This window comes from Anser cygnoides, chromosome 2, assembly GCF_040182565.1.
Source record: "Anser cygnoides isolate HZ-2024a breed goose chromosome 2, Taihu_goose_T2T_genome, whole genome shotgun sequence".
NCBI lineage: Eukaryota > Metazoa > Chordata > Aves > Anseriformes > Anatidae > Anser > Anser cygnoides.
The window spans coordinates 163,617,466-163,632,420 of NC_089874.1; the positions used below are offsets into that span (position 1 = coordinate 163,617,466).

Genomic DNA, 14,955 nt, shown 5'->3' on the forward strand with positions numbered 1-14,955 from the left:
GCAGAGGAGTTGGAATTGGATGATCTCTTCAAGGTCCCTACCAACCCAAGCCATTCTGTGATTCTGTGATCCCTAATTCCTTTGTTGCTACAAGCGTGGAATAATCTTTTCATATAAAGTCATTAATGTCATGCATGAAAAAGATTTAAAAAATATATATTTTTATCCCATCCTCTCCCATACTGGAAGGATGCTATGCTCCTCTCATAAAGAACAATTAGCATTTTCTTCTGTCAGGGATTCAAAATAACATCCGGCCTGATAAAGATCTCTGCAGAATCCTACTTCATGGTTCTTCTTTATTTCAGTTAGTTCTTAGTTTGTGTAATGTAAAACTAAACCCAGCATCCTGTGATGTCAGTGAGAATGTCTTGTGATAAGAAGTTTCATGTTTTACAAAAGCCTGCTTATTAGATTTATACTATTAATCTGTCAGCCAAGTTTAGAATCTTGTCAAGGAATGGAATAATGGTGTAGGTGTTTTTGCTTGTTTGAAAGACCTAATTTTCATAATATTCAGCTGCTTGATATGCATGTTATTTCTGTCTGCTCAGTAAGGGACATGCATACTAGTTCTTCTGTTTCTTTTCTGGAAATGGTGCTAGGATGACTGACTGGTAGTTGTAGGCATAATCTTTTAATATCGTAATTTAACAGCACAACGTAAATGCTATTTCAGGGTATCAAGTTTCCAGAATTTTATAAGTACTCTGTAAGTATATTGGAGACCTTGGTCAATTGTTAGGACTCTTGGGTACAGGTTATCTAGTTCTTCTAATTTTTAAGTGATTATTCATTTTGATGGTATTTAATGGATTCTCTAGCTCCTGTTGGAGTGAAATGTGATTTATGTGATATGTATGCATTATCTTATTTCTATCTAAATACAGATCAGAAGTATTTATTGAATATTTGCCTTTTCCAAGTCACTGTTGACAACCCAGTCTCATCTAAAGTTTCAAGTGGAGTAAATCCAGGGATCAGACACTGCCTCTAAATGTATAGCATGCTATAAAAAGATGTCTATGCATGCAGAAACTTGCTGCCTTCTGGAAATAAAGCCCTTAAACCCTCACTCCTTTGCGTAAGTCTGGAGGAACAACGTGGTCTTTCAGCAGGCTCTGAAGAGCAGCAGTTCCATACTTGGTCTGCTGAACCCTCTAAATGTCTAGATTTCTGCCTCTGTATCTGCTGTGCCCCTGTCAAGAACAAGTTGCAAAAATCCTTAGTTGACAGTTTGTAGGACACAGCACTAAATACTGTTCCAAGTCTGTTGGGCAATATTCAGATATCCCTGGCTGCTAGAGAAAAGTAAGCCTGACCATATGCGCAATGCTTCTAGTTTCTCTAGAAAGGTATACGTTTACTCAGTGCAATTTGGAAAATCTCACAGGATCAAGAGAATCTGTTAAAAGATAGCTATATCAAAAATCTGTGAAAAATAGGTTAGACTCAAACCAGTCTTTAGAATCAGAGAATATTCCGAGTTGGAAGGGACTCAAGGATCATCGAGTCCAACTCCTAGGTTCCCAAAGGACCACACAAAATATCTGACCATGTGTTTGAGAGCGTTGTCCAAATGCCTCTTGAATTCCAGCAGGTTCAGTGCCGTGACCACTTCCCTGGGGAGCCTGTTCCAGTGCCTGACCCTCTCAGTGCCTTCACCCTCTCAGTGAAGAGCCTGTTTGTAATATCCAGCCTGAACTGCCCCTGTCACAGCTTCAAGATGTTTCCTTGGGTCCTATTGCTGGTCATCAGAGAGAAGAGATCAGCACCTGCCCCTCCGCTCCTCCTTGTGAGGAAGCTGTAGACCACTATGAGGTCTCCCTTCAGTCTTCTCCAGGCTGTACGATCCAAGTGACTTCAGCCACTCCTCGTATGTCTTCCCCTCCAGACCCTTCACCATCTTTGTAGCCTTCCTTTTGGACACTCTCTAACAGTTTTGTCTTTCTTATACTGTGGCGCCCGAAACTGCACACAGTACTTGAGGTGAGGCCGCACCAGCGCAGAGTATAAAGGGACAATCTCTTCCCTTGACCGGCTAGCAATGCTGTGCTTGATGTATCCCAAGATATGGTTGGCCCTCCTGGCTGCCAGAGCACACTGCTGGCTCATATTCAGCTTGTTGTCAACCAAAAGCCCCAGATCTCTTTCTGTGCAGTTGCTCTCCAACATCTTGTCCTTAGTCTGTGTGTATAGCCAGGGTTGCCCCTTCCCAGCTGCAGGACCCGGCACTTGCTCTTATTAAACTTCATATTGTTGGTGACTGCCTAGTTCTCTAATTTGTCCAGATCATAGATCTGGACAAATACATAGTCACATACATAGTCACAGCACCAAGTCTGTCGGAGTTTCAGAATTGTTTAGACTATGCTGTCAGTGATACAGTCTGAATTCTGATTTTTGGGTAGACCTTTGTGGAGCCAGAAGTTGGACTCGATGATCCTTTTGGGGCCCTTCCAACTCAGGATATTCTATGATTCTGTGACCTCTTTGCAAGGTCTCACCACCCTCGACTAAGTCAACAGCTCCACCCCATTTTGTATCACCAGTGACCTTGCTCAAAACACCTTCAAGTCCTACATCCAAATTGTTTATGAAAACATTGAAGAGGAATCGTCCTAAAATGGAGCCCTGGGGAACCCCACTACTGACAGGTTGCCATCCCAATGCAACCTCATTTACAAGAACCCTTTGTCCGCAACCCATCAGCCAGTTGTTCACCCATCTTATTATGCTCTTATCTAACTGTATGCTGGTCGTTTTGTCCAGGAAGGTACTGTGAGAGACAGTATTGAAAGCTTTACTGAAATCCAGAAAGGTTACATTGACCAGCTTCCTTTGGTCATCTTGATGGGTGATCTTATCGTAAAAGGAAATTTGTGAATTCATGTTGGCTACAACCGCTGTCTGTGTTGTCCTTCAGGTGTTTTTCAATAACTCCTAGAATAATCTTCTCCATAATTTTACCAGGCACTGAGTGAGACTTACAGGCCTGTAATTGCCAGGATCTTCTTTCTTGCCCTTCTTGAAAATTGGGACCACATTTGCCAACTTCCAGTCAATTGGGACCTCTCCAGATTCCTAAGACCATTAAAAAATAATTGAGAGAGGTCCTGCAATGACATCAGCCAGCTCTCTCAGTACCCTGGGATTAATTCCATCAGGCCCCACAGACTTACATGCACCCAGGTGGAGCAGCAAATCCCGCACAAGTTTGGGGTTGACTGGGCATTTATCGTTCCTGCAGTTATGGTCCTCCCATTCAGGGCAGCTGGGGTCCCAGAGCCCATCACTGGTGTTGAAGACAGAGGTGAAAAATGCATTAAACATCTCCGCTTTGTTTATGTCCCTGTTTGTTAGGTGACCATCCTCATCAAGTATCAGACCAATGTTTGCTCTGGTCCTCCTTTTCCTGTTAACATACTTTAAAAAACCCTTTTTTATTGTCCCACACAATGCTCTCCAGCTTCAACTCTAATTGAGCCTTGCCCGCACAAATTCTCTCCCTGCAAAGGTGAGCAGAATCCCTGTAACCCTGTAGAGGTCTGTGCTGCCATCCATACCTGGACAAGCTGGAGCACTGCCCGGTAAGGGACCTTACGAAGTTCAGCAAAGGCAAATGCAGGGTCTGCACCTCGGGCAGAGTAACTCCATGCACCTGTAAAGGCTGGGAGCTGACCTGCTGGAGAGCAGCCCTGCAGAGAAGAACCTGGGAGTCCTGGTGGACAGCAGGTTAACCATGAGCCAGCAATGTGGCCTTGTGGCCAAGAAGGCCAACAGTATCCTGGGGTGCATTAGGAAGAGTGTTGCCAGCAGGTCAAGGGTGGTGATTCTGCCCTTCTACTTAGCGCTGGTGATACCTCTCCTGGAGCATTGTGTCCAGTTCTGGGCTCCCCAGTACAAGAAGGACATGGAGCTCCTGGAGTGAGTCCAGGAGGGCTACAAAGATGATTAGGGGACTGGAGCACGAGGACAGGCTGAGGAAGCTGGGCCTGCTTAGCCTGGAGAAGAGGAAACTGTGAAGGGGATCTGATCAATGCGTACAACTATCTGAAGGGAGCGTGTCAAGAGCATGGGGCTGGACTCTTTTCAGTGGAGCCCAGTGACAAGACAAGATGCAATGGGCACAAACTGAAACACAGCAAGTTCTGGATGAATATGAGGATACATTTCTTTACTGTAAGGGTGAACAGAGCACTGGAACAGGTTGCTCAGAGAGGTTGTGGAGCCTCCTTCTTAGGAGATATTCAAAACCCGCCTGAGTGCAATCCTGTGTAATGTGCCCTAGGTGATCGTGCTCAGCAGCGGAGTTGAACTAGATGATCTCCAGAGGTCCCTTCCAACCTCAACCATTCTGTGATTCTGCGTAGTTCTCCCATGTCACCCAACCTTGTTTCCGGTGACCGTATACTTTCTTTTTCTGCCTAAGCACTTGAAGAAGTGCTCGAGCGAGTCCAGAGAAGGGCGACCAAGCTGGTGAGGGGTCTGGAGAACAAGTCTTACGAGGAGCGGTTGAGGGAGCTGGGCTTGTTCAGCCTGGAGAAGAGGAGGCTCAGGGGCGACCTTATCGCTCTCTACAGTTACCTTAAAGGAGGCTGTAGAGAGGTGGGGGTTGGTCTGTTCTCCTACGTGCCTGGTGACAGGACGAGGGGGAATGGGCGAAAGTTGCGACAGGGGAGTTTTAGGTTGGATGTTAGGAAGTACTTCTTTACCGAAAGGGTTATTAAGCATTGGAACGGGCTGCCCAGGGAGGTGGTGGAGTCACCATCCCTGGAGGTCTTTAAAAGACGTTTAGATGTAGAGCTTAGCGATATGGTTTAGTGGAGTACTTAGTGTTAGGTCGGAGGTTGGACTCGATGATCTTGAGGTCTCTTCCAACCTAGAAATCTGTGATACTGTGAAGAAGATCCCTGCTCAGCCAGGCCAGCCTGTCCCTACTGCTTGACTTCCAACATTTTGGAATTCCCTGTTCCTGTGCTCTTAGGAGGTGGTACTTAAAAAATGACTAGTAATGTTGGACCCCAATGTGTTTAAAAGCACTTTCCAGGGGACCTCACTAACTAGTTCCCTGAGCTGTCTGAAGTCTGCTTTCCCCCTGTCCAAGGTTGAAGTTTGGTGGCAGTTTTCCTCCTGTCGCCAAAGATTTTAAACTCAGCTACTTCGTGGTCATTATGGCCAAGGCGACCACCTATTGCAACTTCACCCACAAGACCCTCCCTGTTTACAAGCAACAGGTCCTAGAGGGCACCTTTCCTAGTCAGCTCTCTTAGTACAAATACTAAGTTATCATCAATCACAGAATCGTCTAGGTTGGAAGAGACCTCCAAGATCACTTAGTCCAACCTCTGACCTAACACTAACAAGTCCTCCACTAAACCATATCACTGAGCTCTGCATCTAAAAGTCTTTTAAGGACCTCCAGGGATGGTGACTGAACCACTCCCCTGGGCAGCCCATTCCAATGCCTAACAACCCTTTCAGTGACGAAGTTCTTCCTAATCTTCCTAACATCCAAACATCCAACCTAAACCTCCCCTGGCGCAACTTTAGCCCATCAAGGTGCTTCAGGAATCTCCTGGACCTTTTTGTCTCAGCTATGTGATATTCCCAGTTGACATCTGGCAGGTTGAAATCCTGAAGTCCCCCATAAGGACAAGGACAGCCGATCTAGAAGTCTCTCTCAGTTCCTTAAGGAATAATTCGTCATTGTCATCCTGGCCAGGTGGTCTGTAGTAGACTCTTACAATGACATCTCCTTTATATTTGTCTGTTAATGCTTACCCAGAGCCTATCAACTGCATTGTTGCTAACCGCAAGCTCTGTATAGTCCAGTGCCTCCGTTACATAGAGTGCCACCCTCCCGCTTTGCCTGCCCTGCCTATTCTTTCTGAAGAGCCTGTAACCGTCCATTGTAACACACCAGTCACAGACCTCTTCCCAACAGGTTTCACTTATGACAACGATGTCATAGCTCTGGAACTGGACCAGGGCTTCTAGTTCCTCTTGCTTGTTTCTCATGCTGCGTGCAATTGTGTAGAAACATTTCAGATGTGCTTCATTGAACCTAGCCCCTCGTGGGGCAGACTGAAGGGTCTTGCTAGCACACAGTCCCTCAATTTTTGGCATGCAGTCCCATAGCTTATCAGTGGCAGGACCAGTTTTGTCCCTTTCCTCCTTCAAATCTAGTTGAAAGCGCTATCAATCAGCCCTACTAACTTTTGCCTTTGTTTGAGTGTGTTCCCCAGAGACTTAGAGGCAGAAACACAGATGAGACTGAGGGAGGTAGAGGAGAGGGGAGGGAAGGGTAACTGTTGGTTTTTACTTTGGTGCAATCAGTATGATAAATGTTTTTTTTCCTATTCTCCAGTTCAGGGAAATGCCAACTTCAGGCTGAAGTGGTGGTCTTTGCCATTTTCCCACGTTACCCCTGTCCGAGCAGCACATTTCCACTGAGGGCATGCATGCTTGCCTGTCTGGGAGGAACACCAGACATGTTGCCCACTTGATGAACATTTGCCTGTTCTGCTGCTGTAAGGAACCAGAACCAGATGAGCAGCATGTTTCTAGGTGGGGAATATCACAGATCTGTTGTTAAGCCTGAGATGAACCACTGTTGGGTGGTGGGTGGATCTGTGATTCTAAGAGCATAAATGCAAGAAGAGAAATAAATACACAGAAAAGTTATTGACAAGAGTGTGCAGGGGTGGTAACAGTGCCATCCCCTACTGTTAGGACAAATGTTTTCTTGAATGAAAGTCAAAGCAGCTCCAGGACAGTTACACTTTTAGGAAGGCATAATTTAGTATTTCAGTGCAAAAAGCAGTGTCTTAGCCATTATATGAAATAAAGTCATAGAATATCCCAACTTAGAAAGAATCCACAAGGATCATCAAGTCCAATTCCTGGCTCTACACAGGAGCACCCAGAAGTCAGACCATATGTGTGATAGCATTGTCCAAAGGCTTCTCAAACTCCAGCAGGCTTGGGGCCATGACCATGTCCCTGGGGAACCTGTTCCAGAGCCCAACCACTCTCTCAGTTAAGAACCTGTTCCTAATATCCAGCCTGACCCTCCCCTGTCCCAGCTCCATGCCATTCGCTCGGGTCCTGTCACTGTCACCAGAGAGCAGAGCTCAGCGCCTGCCCCTCCGCTCCCCTTGTGAGGAAGCCGCAGGCCGCCATGAGGCCTCCCCTCAGCCTCCTCTTATCTGCGCTGAACAAACTAAGTGACTTCAACTGCTCTTCATATATCTTCCATTCTAGGCCCTTCATCATCTTCTTAGTGCTGAATGTAAAACTAAAAGACACGTATAGGCTACTGGAACCTTTTTTGTAAGGTTTCTTTTTTGTCAGGTACATACTAATTTCATAGTCTTTCCATAGACTTCAAACAAACATTCACCAGTTTGGTTTCTTACCACAATATTTTGTGGGAGAACTTACTTGCTTTGGGAGTTGGAAATCTTCTTTCTAGCCTAAATATGTTTATGTCCCATGCAACCCAATTTGCTGTTGTTCCAGCAGTGTCTTTAAATTTAGTTACACTTGGTTCCTCACTGGTGTTTTGTTTTTTCAATTTACATTGATAGACCTGCGGTTCTTAGCCCTCAGCACAGTTGACTTTTCTGGCAGATTTCCTGATATTTTTGGTCTGGTTTCTGTGAATTTGTGAAATCCGTTGTTTTGTGGTTTATCTTTCAGTTAGTTTCAACAATCAACTTAGCGTGAAACTGAAAGTGACTTCAACCAGTGACATCATATATTCCTTGTTCATTGTCAAAAGCAAGTCAAAAACAATAATCTTGTCATATTCAGTCACTGAGCAAAATCATCAGCTATCTTACTCAGAAATATCTGGATCCTGTTATTAGAATTCTCTCTGATCTACATATGGGAACCAAGTTTTCTGTAGACAAATTGACAATTTTTAATCAAATTAGATAAAAGCCTTTATAGCATTATCAAAATCCAGTGAGACTGGAGAATATAATGAGTATTTTCACTTAGATCCTAATAGACTTTTTCACACAAGAAGAGTTTATGTAATGTATAAGCGGTTTTAAAGTGTGCTATCAATGATATACAATGCTATTTTATGCCCACCACATTTTTGTCTCAACTGAATAATCCATGTCTTTCAGTACTTGGATTTAACTCAGTCTCTAGGTCTTGCACTACAGACAATGTATGTATGGTCTGTCTAGAATCCAGGGTTAGCTTGTGAAGATTCTGGCACCTTTCTACTACACCATTGACTGGGCACAAAGGAAATGGCAAAGATCCTCAGTGTAATTCTGCGTTTCCTGGGGTTTTTGATCTTAGTAGAATGTGAAGGCCCCACAAGCTGTTGCTTTTGTCACTGTAGAAAATGAAGAAAAATTTGAAGGGAGGGCATTAAGGAAGGGCTCTCCTGCTTCCTTTGTTGACTGCCTTGTGGCCTGGCCAAAGCCAAGTGGATCTGATGTTGAAGCTAGAAACCTCTGCAGCAGCCGCTCTCTGTTCTGGACTTTGTTTCCAGAGAAGTGACATCTGGAGGACAGTAAATTTGGTTCTCTCCAGAAGTCTGTGTAGGTTTCCATCACTTGCATCACCAGCTCCTTGGTCCTTGGCCCTGACAGATCCCCGAGGGAGCCCTGCCTATCCCATTCCTTTCCGTTTCCTACCACATGCTCCTTACCTTCCTTCTCATGACTTGGGGCAACACAAATAGTTCATGCTAGTGTCCTGAATATAGGCAATTTCAGTTCAAGTTTGAGGAGAGTTTTGCTATTGAAAGGGGCCTTAATTTGGTACGTGGAAATGGGAGATAGGAAGAAGAGGCTTCTGGATTGCACAGCTACATTTCTGAGCCTGCACGTGCAGAGGGGAGAAGAGGAAGGAGCCACTGAACAAGACAGATGGCTTTTCCAGAATCACACATTGATTTCCATCAACAGAGTAAAGCCAAGTATCTGTCCCAGTGTATTCTGGAACATGTGCCATTCTTGTTACTGCATGTTACATTAGGGTGATCCTTAATCTCCCAGTAGCTGTATGGAATTGCACCTCAAAGAGAGCAATGTGGTAGATCTGGGCTGTGATATGAACAATATCCCTGTTTTCTTATCCAGTCCTATTCCACTCTTTATCAGTTTACTTTGTGGTGGACATCCCATTCCAGTGTGTTCAATACAGGCAAACTAACTCTTGGTCTTGAGATATAGTTCAGAACTAAACTGGGAAAACTGGTTTGTTTATACGTATCGCGACTTTGGTACCTTTGAGGCATCGACACCACAGCTTACACAAATACATGAGCAGATGCATGCAGATAAAGTCTATACTCTTGTGCTTATTCTCTGAAGTAGTCATCTCTTGCTCTTCAAGATGTTTTTGGCATCTTCTACGCCTGCGCTGACCTGTAACCTGTGTTCATTCTGCTTCCAGTTGACATTGACTATCGTGCGGCAGACAGGGGGGCTGGGCATCAGCATCGCAGGGGGCAAGGGCTCCACCCCCTATAAGGGTGACGATGAGGTAAGACCTTGGACTGCATAATCATTGAAGCACCCACTTTTCAGGGACTAGTTCTCTGTAGATGGACATTGGATTTCCATATGTAAGAGCTTTGTGGCGGTTGGACTGGGTTTTCACAGAGCAAGGTGGAGAGCAACCCTTGACCTGCCAAGGAGTAGGGGGCTGGAGCACAACTTCTCAAACATTCAGGCTACTGACCGCCAAGAGCAGCAATGAGAGCAGCAGTTTCTTTCCCACTTGTGTCCTGATGTACAGGACTCAAAAGGAGAAAAGTATAGGGTTGTCTTCCACACGTGATAGCATCAGCTGTGCTGTTCTCATCCTACTGGAAAAGGATTATTGTTTCCTTCCCTTTTCCTTTTTGTCACATGTGGGGTAGCCCTGGAACGGGAATTTTTTTCCCCTTTCCACTAACTCCTGAACGGAGTGATGTGGATGTCTTGTCCCCACAGCCAGGGTATGGGATTGGCAAGGGATTTCCCCTTTCCCTTAAGTTGAACGGGGTGGACTACTTTCCTTCCACACTTTACATGGTTGAGGAATGGACTCCACTTCTTTTGACATAGAGTGTCTTTCCAGGGCATCTTTATTTCCCGTGTGTCAGAAGAGGGACCTGCAGCTCGTGCAGGGGTTCGTGTTGGGGACAAGCTTCTGGAGGTAAGAACCTAGCTAATATTTCTAATGACTAGAGAGTGAATGGAGAGATGTAGGTTGATGCATAAGTGCATTGCACTAGTCTGTAAGCCAAATTAAGCATCAGGAACTGCACAAGGAGAAAACAAAATCCCCCCTAGCTCAAAGAGTAGGTTGTTTAATTAACATTGCCATTTATCTTTTAGTTACCTGCCTGGGGTTTGCTGCCTTGTGGGGATGGTAGAGGTGATGGGGAGGATGAGGCTTCCTGTGGAAGAGAATTCCCCTTCGCAGAAAGGGCCTTTCCTGTGCTTGGCAGGGGCTACCTTGGAGACGTATTGCAGAACCATAGAAAATCCTGTGTTGGAAGGGACCCACAAGGATCATCAAGTCCAATTCCTGGGTCCACACAGGAGCACCCAAAAATCAAACCATATTTCTGAGAACATTGTTCAAAGCTTCTTAAACTCCAGCAGGCTTGGGGCCATGACCATGTCCCTGGGGAACCTGTTCCAGTGCCCAGCCACCCTCTCAGTGAAGAGTCTGTTCCTAATATCCAGCCTGACCCTCCCCTGTCCCAGCTCCATGCCATTCCCTCACGTCCTGTCGCTGTCACCAGAGAGGGTCAGCGCCTGCCCCTCCGCTCCCCTTGTGAGGAAGCTGCAGGCTGCGATGAGAGCTCCCCTCAGTCTGTTCTTGGGGCTGAACAATCCAGGTGACCTCAGCTGCTCCTCATATGTCTTCCCCTCTAGATGTGTCACCCTCATTTGGGCACTCTCTAATAGTTTTATGTCCTTCTTATATTGTGGCACCCAAAACTGTACACAGTACTCAAGGTGATGCCGCACTACCTCAGAGTAGAGTAAGACAATCGCTTCCCTCAGTTGGCTAGCAATGCCATGCCTGATGCACCTCAGGATCAATTGGCCCTTTTGGCTGCCAGGGCACACTGTTGACTCATACTCAACTTGCTGTCAACCAGAACCCCCAGATCTATTCCTGTGGGGCTGCTCTCCAGCCTCTCATCCCCCAGTCTGTCCATATATGCAGGGTTGCCCCATCTCAGGTGCAGAATTCAGCACTTGCTTTTGCTAAATTTCTTGCAGTTGGTGACTGTCCAGCCTTCTAATTTGTCCAGATCTCTCTGCAAGGCCTCTCTACCCTCAAAGGAGTCAACAGTTCTTCCTAATTCAGTGTTGTCTGCAAACTTGCTTAGTATGCATTTGAGTCCTGCATTCAGATCGTTTATAAAAACATTAAAGGGATCTGGCCCTAAAATGGAGCCCTGTGGAACCCCACTAGTGACTGGCTGCTAGGATGATTTTACCCCATTCAGTACAACCCTTTGAGCCCCACCCACTAGCCATTGTATTATGTATTTAGGCAGCACGTGCTTTCTGAGTACAGGGAAGCTCCCTTGTGGGGTAGCAGGTGAGGTCTGTCGTGTCCCTCTTGGAACAGGGTTGCAGCGCTAGGAGATGAGCTGTGTTTTTGTTGGACACTGACTGCTAAGACTGGAGCTGTCTTTGTAGGCTGTTGGAAGATCTCCCCACAAAGGGAGGGTTGTGCCTGGCTCTTTTTGTCCCCAGGTGAATGGCGTATCCTTGCATTGTGCTGAGCATCATGTGGCAGTGGAAGCTCTGCGTGGATCAGGAAGCTCTGTCTCCATGACAGTCCTGCGGGAGCGGATGGTGGAGCCAGAGAATGCCATCACCGTCACACCGCTTCGCCCTGAGGATGACTACAGCCCTCGTGAGAGGCGAGGTGGCCTACGCTTCCCAGAGCGGCCTGAGGGGACACCTCCCACGGAGAGATACTCCACCTGCCTTATGCGCAATGAGAAGGGTCTGGGCTTCAGCATTGCTGGTGGCAAAGGTTCCACACCCTACCGGGCTGGTGACACGGTTAGTAACGATTCCTTGGGAGGGAAGATGCTCAATCCCAACTCTCAGCACATCATGAGGGAGCAGCATGGGGTCTTCCTTACATTGCTTGAGGCAGCATAGGAACTCTGCCCAGGAACTCTGAGTTGCTGAGCCAGGCAGTCTGTGTCTCGCTGAGAGCCAGAATCTACTCTTAAGTCAGGGAAAGAGAGAAGTTCAAAAGGAGGCGGGGCTGAGGCTCACAATTCCTGCCAGTGACATTTAATCCTGCCAGTGTCCTCTTGACATATTCTGGGCTCTTGGCCATATGAAGACTTTGCTGCAGGTGGCTCCAGAAGCAGAAGAGGGTTTGTGCTGAGTGAGGAATGAAGGGGAAGTGCCAGGGCAGGGGAGGGCTCTGCAAAGGGGAAAGAGCTGAGACCTGCCTGGTGTCAGGGAGCGATTCTGGGAAAGCAAAGCTCTGGTGTGGGGAGGTACAAGGCTGCTCTGACCTTTCTGATTGTCTTTCAGGGGATCTTTATCTCACGAATTGCAGAGGGTGGTGCAGCCCATCGGGACGGGATCCTGCATGTAGGAGACCGGGTCATCTCGGTGAGTGCGGGTATGCAGGGAAGGGCAGGAGGGTCTGGAAGGGGTCTGACTCGCTGCTCTTGGGACAGCAGGCACAAATGAAGCTTCCTGCCCTTCCTCAGACAGGAGATGTGTTCCTGTCTTTGAAGATGGATTTTGAGGGTCTTTTTTTCATCTCCATGGTCTTCTGTGAGAGCACTTAATATTGCTGGTTCTCTCCCTGTCTTTTAGCAGCCTGTGACTGGCAGTGGGTACAGTTAATGTCTCCTTTCCCTGAGTGGAGCGTGTGAGCATGTGCCCACAGGGACAGTACGCAGTAGTCAGGGCTGTACTAGAGAGAGGTAATATGGGTGATATGACAGCACTGCCCTAGCCTGGGGTCCCTCCAGAGCCTTGTAGGACAGCCTTGGAGAGCTGTGCCATAGCAGGATGTGTGGGAAGGGACGTTCTGAGGCACAGCTGACAGCTGCTCCCTGCGGGGTGGCAGGGGTCAGTATAGGCTGAAGAGGAGGGAGGCTGCCTGATGGCAGTGTGGAGCTGGGCAGGGCACATTGGAGTGCTTCCCCCTGCTTTCATTTCAAACTCTGGCCCCAGTTTCCCTTCCTGTTTGTGCCAGTGATATGGATCTCACTGCTGCCTCTAACCTCAAGTCTGCCTAATGTGTCACCTCCTCTCCCTCGTGTGGGGGAGAGTCTGCTGAGTCTCCTGACCCTCTTCCCAAGCTCGCATGCTGCCTCCATGTGAAAGCTCCTGCATCCTGGTGCTGGTGGTGGGTTTCTGATCCAGCTGTTGTGGTAAGAGCATGTGTTACCACAGAGCTGGTGTGAGTAAACACTGATACAGCCTTGTCAGTGCTGGCTTCTGTCTGCTCTATCCCTAGGCTGGGGGCTGTGTTGTATTTGCTCTGGCACAAAATTTTAGTGGAGCTTTAGCCCAGGTCTGACAGGCATATCTTGACAAGAGACTTGAACACCGTGGTACAGCATCTCTCTGTCCTTGCTAGGGCTCCCCACCCCCTCCCAAAATCAAGCATTGACCCCGACTGTTGCCAGACAGAATAGCAGAATCATAGAACGGTTTGGAAGGTTGGAAGGGACCTTAAAGACCACCTAGTTCCACCCCCCCCTGCCATGGACAGGGTCTTCTTTCACTGGATCAGGTTGCCCAAAGCCCCATCCAGCCCAGCCTTGAGCACTTCCAGGGATGGGGGCATCCACAACTTCTCTGGGCAACCTGTTCCACTACCTCACCACCCTCACTCATCATGAAGAATTTCTTCCTAATATCTAATCCAAATACCCTCTTTTAGTTTAAAGCAATTACCCTTTCTCCTATCACTACGCTCCCTGATAAAAGAATCCCTCCCCATAGCCTAAATTATTTTGGTTTTGCTCATCTTTTGATGCTCCACTGGTACAGAGGCATGACTGAGAGGCGTGATTACAGGCACACAGACCATCATGTGGTGTTAATTGGCTCTACCTGTGGCAAGAAGGAAACACAAGATCTCAGAATGGAGTCAGAAGTCAAACCCCATTTACCCCTCCATTAGCAGCTATATTTATATCCATGGGCATCTTCATAGGAAAGCAGATCTAATTCCCTAGTAATAGCTTGCAGTGTCTTCAGACTGCTTTGTATGAGCCCAAGGCTTACAGAACTCAGGAGCACTGTTAGGTTTTGACGTGGATGAAGGTTTTGCTGTCCTTAGTCCTCTGACACACCTCACTGCAACAATATGTGCAGTGTTATTGCATAGGTAAGGAATATATCCATGAGCATGGTCTTCTGCTCTCAAGGATATTTCCTGTGCTCAACTATGTGCAGTCATAAAAGCTGTGGTGTTGAGCGTCAGTTGCAGCTCAAATCTTGCGATCACTTAAGAAATCAGGTACAAATTACTATCTTTCAGGAGAATCCTTACCTAGTCTAGACTATTCACATAACTTCTGCACCTTCCAGCAAGTGTCTAACTGTAGCAACTCCAGCAGGTGTGCCTCCTGGTAGCAGCTGCTATTCTGCCTTTCCTGCTTGTGGAGTTCACAGTATCCACATGGTGGTGGTAGCGTTAAATCCTGAGGCCTCTCCTATCTTCTTGGTGATAGTTGTCCTTGAGATGTTCTGCTCATTCTAAGAGACTCATGAGCAAGCTGTGTGAGTTTTGCCCTGTCTCTGGCCAAATCTGCTGCTAGGTCAGACCTGTGGAACTGTCCTGGCCCAGTGATACTGGATGTTGAAGGAGTGCCTGTTCACTTCAGAACAGTGCCCACACAGCATCACACAAATTCTGTCTTTACCACAACTCTTCTGAAGCATTGATGGCCCATTTTTATTGGAGGGCTTTTCAGGA

General features: G+C 46.9%; 1 protein-coding gene across 50 annotated transcripts in view; it reads left to right on the forward strand.

Annotated features, from left to right (window-relative positions):
- SCRIB (scribble planar cell polarity protein) overlaps nucleotides 1-14,955 on the forward strand; it is a 121,192-nt gene that overhangs the window by 48,148 nt on the left and 58,089 nt on the right. For all 50 annotated transcript variants that reach the window (XM_066990950.1, XM_066990952.1, XM_066990944.1 and 47 more), the window contains 4 exons: nucleotides 9,430-9,519; nucleotides 10,099-10,176; nucleotides 11,742-12,056; nucleotides 12,546-12,626. In XM_066990950.1, the coding sequence (XP_066847051.1) occupies nucleotides 9,430-9,519; nucleotides 10,099-10,176; nucleotides 11,742-12,056; nucleotides 12,546-12,626 (564 nt within the window). The remainder of the gene's footprint in view (nucleotides 1-9,429; nucleotides 9,520-10,098; nucleotides 10,177-11,741; nucleotides 12,057-12,545; nucleotides 12,627-14,955) is intronic.